The sequence below is a fragment of the Megalopta genalis genome, chromosome 2, assembly GCF_051020955.1.
Source record: "Megalopta genalis isolate 19385.01 chromosome 2, iyMegGena1_principal, whole genome shotgun sequence".
In the NCBI taxonomy this organism is placed as follows: Eukaryota; Metazoa; Arthropoda; class Insecta; order Hymenoptera; family Halictidae; genus Megalopta; species Megalopta genalis.
Window position 1 is genome coordinate 11332805 of NC_135014.1, and position 13417 is coordinate 11346221.

A 13417-nucleotide genomic window follows, 5' to 3' on the forward strand; every position below is an offset into this window, starting at 1 on the left:
CGACACAATCCAATACAGTAGAAAACAAAACAAAAAAAAAAAGAAAAAATAAAACAGCACAATACACACACGCTCACCGCACCAGCATACATACGCGCGTGCTCAATCTTAACTGCGTTCGCGATCGCGTTCATGTTCGTAACCGTGCACACATGGTACGTTTTCCATCCTGGTTTTACCAGATACAAGTACGACGATAAATACTTCTATCAAAAGATGCATTTTCCATGAAACCGCTACGTCCGACCACAAAAGAAAACACTATTTTCGACTTGGTGAAAACTCGCGTTTGGCTCAGTTTCCTCGAGAGAACTAAATCTATACATTAAAATGTTAACGGAATCGGAAACGGAATCGGAATTGGAAATGGAGATGGAAAAAGAAGAGAAAACGCAAAACATGAATTAAAGTGAAGTATCGATAGAAGAAGAAATAGTAACAGAAAGGCGATAAACGTTTGTAAAGCTCGGCAAGTATCTGCTAATCTAGCAAATGCAAAGTTATAAAACGTTGCATCTGGGAAATCTGTTCAGAGTGGTTGAAACCACAAGACTCGCGAGGGAGGTGTGGACAATTTCAAACTCATGGGTTAAAATAGAATTTATCATCCAAATGAACGTGTTTATGGTCCGTTCGATCGGTACATAATCGTCGCTTGCGTGAAAATATACGCTACAGTAAGATATAATATAATGTAATATAGCATAAATTATATATAAATATAAATACAATGTAAGTGTATAATACAATGCAATGCAATGCAATGCAATGTACTATAATAATGTACTATAATCAAAACAGAGAATAAAGAAGAGTCGTTAAATGGAAGAAAGAACATGCTATTATAATTTCCATGCAGTGCGATGGTCATGTTATGTACGCGATAACGACGTTAGAGAAAACTGTAAATTTATTCAAACTCGAAACCCTTGCGACTGAAGCAAGATATGAGAGGGCTGGCACTGGCACTGGCACTGACACTGACACTGACACTGACACTGACACTGACACTGACACTGGCACTGACACTATCACTGCCACTGTCACTATCACTATCGCTAAGACGAACACTATATCTAACACTGACACAAACAATGACAATGACAATGACAATATATCGTTACGACCGGTGGCATCGTAGATGTTTTTAGGTTTACGTTTCGTTCGATCGATCTTTGGATAGGTATCTTCCTTTAAACGGACCGATCGTTCAAAATTCGATAGCATCGAAAGCGAACAAATGAGTTCGCTTCCACACGTTATTCTTCGTCGAGCACAGACATATTACACACTAGTCGTTACACCCAGTGATTCGCCCCTCGTTTCCTCAAAAAACATAGTTCTCCTCTCCTTCCTCTCAGTTTAAAAGCCGAGCAATGATAGTAAATTCGGTAAAGCAAATATATCTGTCAGCAAGTCATTTATCGTAACCGTTAACGCGCGACAAGGCATCCGATGCGAGCTTTGAATTTTCTTTTCGTTAAGACGAGAGTGCGCTCGTTTCTATGCTGTCGACGTCAACACTTTTCGATTCCTACAGAGAACCGTATAGACAAGGATAACGGATACGGATTAATACGGACACGGACATACGGATGTGGACAAAGACAAAGAGAATGATCAAAATCAAGATAAAGATAGAAATAAAAATGAAGGCGAAGAGAAAGACACAGATACAGAGATGCAGATGCGGAGATAGGCAGACACAGGTACGGTTTACGGTTCGGAGTTGGTTTTGCCGGATATTATCAGTATCGTTTTAGCGCTACTCGGATGTCCTGCCGTTATTATATATTCTCGAACAATTTCATCGATCGCACTTTCAGATTACACCGCTTCTCGTGTGTCTCTGTACTAGTCAATTCAAAACTAACGTGTTTTGTGCCTTGTGTTTTCTTTTTTTTCTTTTTTACGTTCTTCCACTTGATTATCCCTTCCTGTATCTCATCTCCTTTCCTCTCTGTGTCCAGACTTGAATATTACATGCAAAAATGCGATACGAACGAACGAACGAACGAACGAACGATCGAATGAACGAACGAACGAACGAACGAAAGAATGAATGAATGAACGAATGAACGAACAAACAAACAAACAGGCACACAGATTCTTGCACACGGCCGTTCAAGCCACATTTGCTCGTATCGCACAGAAATAAATAACGTATCCCGTACGTATAAAGCTTCAATCGTTCCGATCGCATTTACAAGTCGATGACGACAAGTATCATCGATCTAAAGATGTTTTTAAAGCTCGAGAAAAAAACATAAAGACTTTTCATCCGGCAAATGCTGCTAATTCGACTGCCGATCGGTGGCTAGAAGCAGAATTCAATCGATACTGGTACGTGAACGAATAGAAAAATTTTGCGAATTTCGACTTCACTGTGCCAAATCTTCTATCAATTTATTATTACACCGTGTAGTTATATATCGCATTTATACATGAACGCTCCCACTTTCTATCCGTCAATCACTCTCCTCCGTTTCATTCTCCTTCTCCTCTTCCTCTTCCCTTTTCTCGACTTTTCTCTCCGCGGCCTTGCGATTACACGCATTCGAAGCATCCCACGATCAATTGTCGCAATAAACTTTAACTTCCTCTCAACTGGAGACTGATTGTCGCGACGCTATTTCAAGTACGACTTGGCTTTTACGCTCGGCTCGATGATCGAAATTTTCTCCGATCGTGGGACGCATCGAACTGCTTACGAATTGATACGACCGTTGTCTCTATACCGTTATCCGAACAGAAAGACTGGTTTCATTCAAAAATAAAAGAAAAACAATTGGAACCATCGTGAGAAAATTAGTTATTTGACAAATTTAAAGCAAACGCGAAATGTTGCAGCTTGACTAGGTCGCGCGCTATATCGATATCCAAGGTGAAGCAAATCAAAGGTGTGATTGAGTCGAATTGAATTGAATTGAATTTAATCTAATCTAATCTAATCTATTCTAATCTAATCTAATCTGATCGAGTCGAGTCGAGTCGGGTCGAATCGAATCAAATCGACGTAAATGAACCAAATTCCGACGAAAATCGTCGAAAATAAACGAAAATCGAGGTAAATCGACGAGAATCATGTTGCAAGAGTTGCACCCGTTATCATCGATCTCCCGACGTGATAAATATAGCCGATCGGTTTTTCTAAACACAGATTTTATCCCACCATCTGTCCCCCAGAGCTTCCTTTGGTTACTGGTTGTTGCTGATTTAAGGACAATTTGTCAACTTACGTGCGTGCTTTGTAAATTCTTCGAACAAGTCATCTCGGTCTCGATTCTTTGGAATATTTCCCACAAACAAGCGGTGATTGTTATAAGATACGGTAACACCAATCTTTTTCCCTTTCCGAATCTCATAATCATTCAGCTGTAAGAATAATGTGGAAGGAGAGTGCCAATTAAGCTTGCCTTTTACAATTTCACCTGCTTATTGGCTGTCTGAACGTGGGATTTCGTGAAGCAACCTTCGGGGAGGCTTAAACATGTCGTATGTTTCTTTTTTTTTTCAGGTCGGGGCGAACGAGTTTGCCGAGGATCGTGATTTATATATCGTGGAAAGTGAATCGCGGAGGCAACACCAGGAAAACTAACTGCATACGTTTGTACGTTTATACGTTTTATGGTTGCGGTTGATGAGATCAGACCTGGGGGACTGGACTCTATGGAATACTGTATACAGTGTACAAGGGAGAATATATATGACATAGAACCAAGTGGCTGGAACGACGGAATGACCAGATCATGGGCAATTAGAGAGACTGGAACGACTGGAACACACGTCGAATGGACCAGGTGGGATCAGGTGGGTCCGGTGGGTCTGATGGGTCTGATGGGTCAGGTGGATCAGCTGGATTAGGTGGATGGGAGTGCCTGTCCGTTTGTTAGCGAGCCAAACGCCCCAGCGGTCCACGCAAATCTCCCATACCCCCATGCTCGAGGCTCAGTCATGAATCGTCGCGTTAGTGTGTCGCCACGCAGAGAACACGATCGAACACGAACAACTACGCAGAGAACACCGCTAAACACGGTTTATATTCTCTTTCCATACGTCGAATCGTAATCTACCATCATAATCAACTTAACACCTTGCTGACCGGCTCTTTCGAGCGAAAACCCTTCCGCGCGCACGGCAATTCTTAAAAGAAACAGGAGTCCGGCATGTGGAATGGAAACTCGAATGTTAACTCATGACCGGTCAGCAAACGTTTCGGACACAGCAACACGAGTATACCCGCGACCGGTCAGCAAGATGTTAACGATCAAACTAGGACTCGTACTCGATTGCTTCCACACATTTTCTCTCTTTCAGTTTCTCCGTCTCTTTTCCGCATTGTTCGTGATTAAAAGAAACGAAAGAACAAATAAAAGAAAAAAAAAGAGTGGGTGCGATCGACGTGTCGACCGTGAAATGCATCGAATCGATCGGATCGGATCGAGTCGAGTCGAATCGAATCGAATCGAATCGAAACGTAACGAGTGAAGCGAAAGTGTTAGAAAACTATACGAAAGACCGACAAAAAGAAACGGGTCCGGGATGCACAAACACGAAAAATAATAGGAAAAGTGAGGACGGAAATGAATGGGGAAATGTTGCTGGTAGGAAAAGATTGATGCCGGCAGGTGAGGATCATCGAAACAAAATGATAGCAATTACGGGAGAATCAACGAGTCGTAGAATCCGAGATGAGCAAGATGAGCAAAATGAGCAGAATGAGCAAGATGAGCAAAATGAGCAAAAAATGAGCAAGATGAAAGGAGAAGGAAAAGGACCGGAACAGACTCTGAAGTGATTGTTGTGACTGTTGTGACTGGCGGGAAGCGAATAACTCATAACTCAACCTAAATATGTGAGGAAAAGAAGACTTGGACCAGAGAGGTGTTACTGTTCACTAATAAACCGAGAGGCAAGGAGACTGACCAGAACTGAAGGTGTCACAGGTTGTGTATCGCAGATCGCACGATCACGCGCGCGCGATCACCGTTTTGTTTTCTTGGATGCTCCGGAATTCCATACCATCTACAACCACTACTTAAAAGCTACCACTCTTAAGTTACAATACAGGTAGACAGGTAGGTATAGGTAGATAGGTAGGTACACACGCCTCGAATTCACTTTACCTGTTAATTTACCAAATTCCTCCAAGATCTCCTCTTTGCCTTTTGACTTTGGTATGTTCCCCACGAAAAGTCGTAGATTAGGAACACTAATCTTTACTTTCAGATTCTCGCCGGGTTTTATTTCGTGATTATCGAGCTGTGGGATGAAGAAAACAGACACATGCCTAATATTGTTCCAATTAGATAATTTGTGTTTTATGTAATTGCGAAAAAACAGGAAAATTTCGGCAAAATTTTTCAGAAATGTGCAATTTAGTGAAATAATTAACATGGCGTGGTTCCATGAAAGCGAGAAAGTGGCATGCGCTTTGCCGCTCGAGTCTTCACAATATAGGAAACCGGCGTACACGGATCATGTTTTCCTGTAAACAAATTTTAAGCCTACCAATTTTTCCAAATTTTGTTGCAAACATTGTTACTATCCAATAAGAACCGTCCAATTGGGTACATATACCTCTAACAAATTTAACCACGCGAGACATTTCATTTCATTTCTTTTAAAATTATCACTGACATTGGCTAGTACACTATTTATTATTATCATGGTTATTAACATTGTTGTTATCATTAAAAATATTGATCGTTCATGTTTTTGTGTTATTACTTTACTACTGTATTATTTATTAATATTATTTCTACCGTGGCTACTATTACTACTACTACTGTCATTATTGTTATTGTTATATTATTATCATCACCTCATTATCATCATCTTGTTATTATCATCCAGTTATCATCATCTTGTTATCATTATCCCATAAGCATTGTCTCATTATCATTTTGTTTGTTGTTATTATTATTGTTATCATTACTATTATTATAATTAATTGTCTTTGTTATTATTATCATTACTACTCCTATTGTTGTTGTTGTTGTTATTGCAATTACTGTTATTATTGTTGTTATTATTACCATTACTATTATCATTATTATTATTTTTGTTATTGTATTTATGATTATGATCACGATTATAATGATAACTACTATTATGCTTATCATTATTCTTATTGGTATTATTATTATTATTGTTATACTATTATTAGTATACTATTATTATCTTTATCATTATTATTATCAGTATTCCATCATGAAAATTCTGGAAGGTTCTCCACTCCCAATTTTGCCCACTGAGCAAAGAGGAGAGCTGGAAAAAGAAACTCATCCATAGGATATCATATTAATGTCTGTATGTAGATAGGTATGCGTGTGTTCTTTTAGTTCTGGTACGTATACGTATACGTATACCTATACGTATGCATTTGCGCGTTCGTACAAATATACGTATGCAGGTGCGCGTTCGTACGAATATACGTATAGACGAATATGCGTATGCGTGAGTACTTGTACGTTTACGTGTGTGTATGTGTCTGCATATGTGTTTGTGTGCGCGTATGCGTATACATATGTGTCTATGGGTCTATGTGTATGTGTGTTTGTGCGTGCATGCATGTGTACGCGCGCTCGCGTCTATACGTACGTACACTTTCTTTTTTTCAGTATTGTAATCTTGGTAAATATAAAGGGATGTGTTGGATGTAATTTGCTAAACACGATTCGATGATCAGGGACATATACGCTAACGAAACAAATATGTGGATTGTTCTTAACCAAAATGTTTCAATTGAAAGTTCTTGTTACCTTGATCATTAGCGAAACAATAATATGATATCGCAGTTTAAACTACTGGAAACGAAGCGTGTAAACGTAACGTAGAACAAGCCACATAGGAATATGAAAAACTTCGTTCGAAATGTTTAATTGAGGAAAAAAAAAACACAAAAACGGGTAAAATTTCGAATGACAGGTTTGATTTTCTGTAATTGGGACAGCTAAACGATGAATATCCAAAGAAATCGGGACAACGATGCTCTGTTGGCATATAGAACCCGATATTTCTTGATTTCTTGGTTGCTTACTCGCCACAGTTAAACGAGCAACGATAACGCGAATATTGAATAAAGTGCTACCGACACAAGCTAATACAGACAAAGAATAACAGTATAAATATGCATTACGATAAAGAAAACAGATCAATATTAATATCAAGTTATATTTAAACATTTCGAAAGATCGAATATTTCGATAGCAATAACAAGTTTTATAACGTGTGTTTACGTATTGTAGAAACAAAAGTGAAGGGAACCGATCTGCCCATAGCAAAATTTTGTTAAACAGGGTATCAGAATTTGTACGCTTCACAAACATGTACCTATGTGGTGAAGAAATTAGAGAAAGTCTACGTACCTCCCTGACCGCTTGCTGAGCCGCTTCCCTGTCAGTAAAAGTGATAAATGCGTATCCTCTGTTGCAACCTGCCATCGGATCCATCATTAGTCTCAAATCCCAAATTTTTCCACATTTTTCGAATAATGGAATTAACTCGTCTTCGTACATATCTTTTGGGATTTTTCCACAAAATACCTGTAGAACAAAAATAATCTCATTACCGATCAGAACACCATACGGATCACTTCTCTTTCTCCATCTTCATCTTATACTGCTTACTTCACAACCGGTTCCTGGAGTAGATCCTTCCCAATTTGGAGGAGGTCCTCCATATTTTCTTTGTCCTGTTGTTACGTCTAAAGGATACCCAGTTCTTTCAAGGATCATCTGTGAAACAATACACATTCATTTTAATAAGTATCAGTTGACAAAAACAACTTCAATAACTTATCAGTATATAATGAGCTTACTTTGATTTTATCCTCATCCGGTGCTTTAGGTGTTGTACTAGTACCAGTACCAGTGCCTTGACCAGCTCTACTTTTTTGCCTATAGGTTTTCATTACGCCACACAGATATGCAGATTTGTTTGACACATGCTCCAAATTCGACTCAAGAAACTGAGTGAGTACTTTTAAAGCACCATCAACGGGGAATTCCTTTAGAGCATCCAATGCCCTATCATCCAAGTCCACGTGAGCCAATTTACCAGTTTTGTAAATTTCGTCCAATTTTGCAGCTACTTTTTCATCCAAACCGTATTGAATTAATTTGGAAAAGTCTTCTGTTCGGTCTACATATTCCATTTCCTCCTTAGACTGTTTCTCTTCCATTTTTATTTCTCCATTCCCTTCTGCCATAGCTATAAAAGAAAAATTGTAATCAGTCTACTGGCTGTGCATCAACGAATACAAAGTTTGGATGCCCTATACAAAGACCAAAATTGCTAACAATTTAAAACAATTTGACTATTAGGAAACATTATTACTCAATGACACATAAAGTGGACAAATATGAATGTTTCTCTAGTTCTTTTTAATTACTTTGTAAATTCTTGTCTCTTTCCAATTCGATTGTATATTTTGGCAAATGGTTCTAAAAGCCAGAAATCACCAACGAATAACAATAACAGTCAGACAGAGAGCAATACAATGAAAATGGAATTGTATAACTGTCGAAATTTTTAAATCTTTGAACGTACGAATGGAGCAATCGAAAGACAAAAACATGAACGGTTGGCACCGAAACTTAGAACTAAACACCATCTGCCTTTGACACCATGTAACGTAGAGGACGCATAATTTCCCGCGTTCGACAATAAAGGGGTGTCGCAGCTACGAAATGTCGTGTATCCTCCAATATACGAATGAAATCTTCGTAGCAGCAAAGCTTTCATCAATCAGACAATATTCGTACACGTACTGCACATCTTGGGTAAGGTGAAAAGAAAAAACAAAGAAATCACGTTAAAAAGAATACTCCAAGATACAATAGTTGCCGATTTTTTCATCACGAGGACACGATTGAAAATAATTGATTGATTCGATTTTAACACGGCTCAAGCCCCAAGAGCGATAGCATAGCATCGAAATCAATTTTTTACGAATCATTTGCCGGCCGGCAATGAAACTGCATCCATATTTCTTCAAGAATACGTTGATGCACTTTTGCACTCACGATAACATCAACACATGCCCTTCTAATCGACGAATTAGCACCAGCTTTTAAAAACGCACCGTTAGGAAAGTGCACCAATGAAAAAGTTAACAAATCTTGAAGATAAAAAAGTTGTATATACCTTAGAAAGTAAATGAACAGAATCCTCCTGCGAGGAAATGGCGATAGACGTCAACGTGATTGCAGACTACGGGGTTCACAAAACGACGCGCAAAGATACGCTCGAACCCAGCGACACGAGTTAGCCATTTTCTTTTGAAGCGCATTCGCAAATTCTGATTGGCTCGTGCAAAAACTGAGAAGAAAAAGTTGATCGCGTGCAATATGCACTTGTACGAAATAACGAATCACGAATCCAAATGGTAGATACGAGAAGCGTCGGTTATTGTCTTATGCTTAAATTTCAATCGCTTCGACAAGTTGCTTTCTTAATATAATGTCTTTTATCATACTCTCTTTTTTGCAATAAAGATTCAATTTCAGAATATTCTCTCCAACATTTTAGCATCGTGTACAGTGTACACATTCGTGGTACTCCTACATACACATATGTATGTACATATGTATTATGTTTTTTAATATCTAGATAACACTCGTGTCCTCTCTCATTATCATTTTTTCTCTTTAAATTCCAACGAATCAACGTAATTTCAACATGCACCAGTTTATTTTATAAATCAGATTCAATGATTTATTTAACAAATAACAGAGATATTTATGTAACGAAGGAAAGTTCTATCAGCCTGCTTTTCTGTTCCTAAATTTATCTCGAAATGTTATTCTTCCTATAGAAAACGCGCCGAACACGAAACAGAGCACAATAAATAAATAAATAAATAAATAAACCCAAGAGACATTTACAAAGAGAAACTTTATAGTAATGGTGTAGAAAATAATCGAATATATGTAGGATGTATAAATATGTGCAAGTACGAAGTTCTAATGCAATTTTTTCCGTATCGGTAATAATTTAACATTACGGTAAGTTTTGCGTCTTAGCGTGATTTTAGTACAAGCATACTATACTTTCTGACAAAAAGCACAAGGTATTTGATTTATTGGTACATTATCGAATAATTGGTAAACAAATATCACGGTGGAAATACGAAAAGTATGACCAAAGGTTATCTGTACGAGGAACAATTGTGTCGGCGCGACATACCATAACCTCTCTTATCGCAGTGACACCGTGGAAAATACGTACACAGGTAAAGTGTACAACTAAACGCGGCATAAAAAATACAGTAGGAGCCGTTAAATGTCCATTACCGAAATAATAATAGAAATAATAAACGATACGCATAAAAATGATGTACCTGCACGAGATTTGAAGCCTTTGCAGTATAAATTTTGAGTATATTGTAGAACAGAGCACTAGATACGTCACAAAACTGTCACAATCGTTCAACTGGTATAAAATTCATATTACCGCGAAATTCACCAATATTTTCGCGAACTCGAACGTGCTGCGTGTGTGTCTCGCTTCACTTCCGCGTTTTATTTTGCACAACTTTCCTCGAACCCGCGTAAAAAAATATAACCACTGTGTTGTATAACCATAGAAGATGTCCTGCAGTGAATTTGATCTTGTAGGCACTTGCAAAGTTTTGATAATATTGCAACGAATGATGACGGTAAGTGAAGTAAGCCCGGGCGCAGTGTTTCGATATCGTGTAGTCCCTACATAGCCGCAATGCATAAATTGGACTGTCTCGCTGAAAGAGCGGTGCAGTGGTGCAAGCCCCACAAAACCAAACCAGTTTCCACGTCCGCTTACTTGCTAGTTGCGCCTCAATCCAATCCGATTTAACCGCTTACCTCTCTTCGCGCGGTATATGCGAGCCCCGCCTTAGTCAGACTCGTCGCAACTCGTCCCTGGTCCCCTACCGCTCGCCTTCTCAGTTCTCGCCCTGCAACAACAATTATTCCTACGGTTCCTTTTCTTGCCCTTTTTTTCTTCCCCGCCAGTTTCTCTGGCAAATTTGTCTATAGTTTTTTCGATTTCTCGTTTCCCTCGTTTCTCCTTTTCCTTTATGTGTTCTTTCTTGCTCTGTTTCTCTTTCATCTCCTACCTTTTTTATCATTCCACTTCTTATTTTATTTTCTTCGCAACTAACCTATAACAGAATATAATTTACATTAATTTTACATTGCCTGAAAATCCATGTTATAGCTCACGACCAAAATTATTTTGCGATCATAATATGAAATTACATGCATACATTTGCGTTCGTTTACCAAATTAAACTGTACATACACTAATCTGTGGTAACATAAAATACACGTACGGTGTACACGCATGAATACGCGACTGCATGTATTTATGTGTGTATATTCAACGATCTGTACCCAATCAGAAAATGCATAGTCTTATATGCTTATATGTATTTCTGTTATACCAGTCAATGTAGAAGATTCTAAAATAACATTCAACAACCAAACATTTAAGCACAATTTAAGTACTACTAAGCAAAATTTATTTCCATTATCTGTTCATTTACTTATCATTTGCGCTATTGATCGCTTTTATCTTGCAGCTTTGGAGAATTTCGGAGACTCGTATAAATTTCTTAATGAATCGCAGTGTTGGATAATACATGTAATATATGCACGCACTAACACGTATGCAAGTATGCATGCGTTTTTCGACGACTGTATAATGTGCGTCACTTGTCCTTCGTGCTACGTGAAAATCTCTTTATTTTATTACTTAAAAAACAATTTTGTTCTGATAATCAATGAATTCTGTAGATAATATGTATACATATTCAAATTACCTACAGAGCAGGTTTCAGAAATTGAGATACGGTCCTGATTTTAACCGTAAACCGCCTGTCTGGTTGAACACGCACCCGCGTCCCTCCAACGTGAACGAGTGACAGAGAAAGCTAATGCTTGCACACTCGATGGCAGAAACCTGTTCCTTTGGAACTTTTTACTTTTTTTTAACCATTATTCTTATTTCTCCAAATACTCTATCAAAATTTAGTTATAGGTAGAAATACTATTCGAACTAATCGACCATTGCACATTTGTCAATTAAATTTTATTTAACCGTTTCTCTGCTAATTTCTTCCGTTCTTTTTCTCATTTCTTTCTTTATTTTCTACCTTCTTCTTTCTTGCATGCCACTCATTCTTCTACCCCCTTCATATTCTCATTTTGTCTCACTTTATCAACTTTTTTTCTACTCGCTTTACAGCGTTCTCTTTCTTTCTATCACCGCTTCTCGTTCTATCCCTGGTCTCCCTCCTTCCTGTCCCCACTCCTCCGCCTTTTCTATCTTTCATTACTTACATACATACATTAGTTGTCAGCACACTCCATACTCCATAGACAATACACTTTTTACCCAACTCTGAAACCATTGTTGTGGAAGTTTGGGATTTCAACAGAGAAAAATACTTATGCATATGTCAACCTTTCTCGATCAACATTTTGAAATATAGATTGGTATTTGTTGCATACATATTTCCTCTCCAATGGACGTTGCTGCGTCTATTGCAATATACTTGTACGTGTATTTTATGTTTATGCAATCGACGCTTTGAAATTATGATACCATTGGGCCGATTAATATATTCACAAAACGTTAGATAGAGACATGATAGAAACGATGCGTACAATTTGGTGCATGTTTTCGTTTAAAAAAGAAAATTGCACAGCCTAAAAGTTGTTCATGTAAGACGTATTGTTACGTAAGATGTGTCGACGATAAATTATGGGTCTAAAGGCTCTTCCGAAGAGTATTTCCCACGTTAACATTACGAGTTTCGAACCGTGAACGATGCATTATAGAAATTTTCTCAGGATGTAGATGCATGAACAGCCGCATTAAGGTGCGAGGAGACGGAGAGACGAGGAGACCTCCAGCAAGCTGTCTCCTCGAAATACTTGTTTAGGTATGAGAAATTCTCTTTTTTTCGTAGATAAATAAGGGTGAAGACCAGTATTGGGACAATAATGCCACAGTCAGCAGAGTACTCGTACGTACACACTCAGGAGAGTCAAGTCCGGGGGAACGGGGGTCGATGGACCAAGGCGCTATAAGAATTATCATAATAAAGGATATTTAAATGTTATATCATATTAAGCTATGCTTTAATTCTTTCTCCTGTTCTTTCTGAAACAGCTACTGCTGGCGCATCTTCCATCATAATTTTTCTTATTTTTCCATACTTTCAAGATTGCGATAATTCCTCTTCAAACTAGATAAATACTATTATAAAATTTAATTATCAAACTAACGAATCACTCACCCGAGTAGAGTAAATGGTACTCCTTTCGTTTCTTCTCTTTTTTTTTGACGAATCTTTGGAGACGAATAACCTAAACTGGAAAAATAATATTTATGCACTAATTCCAACAACTAGTGCTGGCGATCGCAT

The 13417-nt window shown here is 38.2% G+C and overlaps 1 protein-coding gene and 2 long non-coding RNA genes across 14 annotated transcripts in view; 2 read left to right on the top strand and 1 right to left on the bottom strand.

Annotated features, from left to right (window-relative positions):
- Syp (synaptotagmin binding cytoplasmic RNA interacting protein) overlaps window positions 1–11335 on the bottom strand; it is a 29320-nt gene extending 17985 nt beyond the window's left edge. For 2 of the 12 annotated variants that reach the window (XM_033482244.2, XM_033482242.2), the window contains exons 1-5: window positions 10346–10828; window positions 7823–8214; window positions 7632–7739; window positions 7371–7547; window positions 3240–3375 (exon numbers count right to left, since the gene is read on the bottom strand). In XM_033482244.2, the coding sequence (XP_033338135.1) occupies window positions 3240–3375; window positions 7371–7547; window positions 7632–7739; window positions 7823–8212 (811 nt within the window). In that variant the 5' untranslated portion in view covers window positions 8213–8214; window positions 10346–10828. The other 10 variants (XM_033482245.2, XM_033482237.2, XM_076518442.1 and 7 more) reach the window with 8 other exon arrangements.
- LOC143258778 (uncharacterized) lies at window positions 3523–7351 on the top strand. The gene is made up of 2 exons (XR_013032625.1): window positions 3523–4035; window positions 4318–7351. It is a non-coding gene; the product is annotated as an uncharacterized LOC143258778 (long non-coding RNA).
- On the top strand, window positions 10530–13122 carry LOC143258777 (uncharacterized). Its single transcript, XR_013032624.1, has 2 exons — window positions 10530–10663; window positions 12959–13122. It is a non-coding gene; the product is annotated as an uncharacterized LOC143258777 (long non-coding RNA).
- Window positions 13123–13417: the final 295 nt, after the last annotated feature.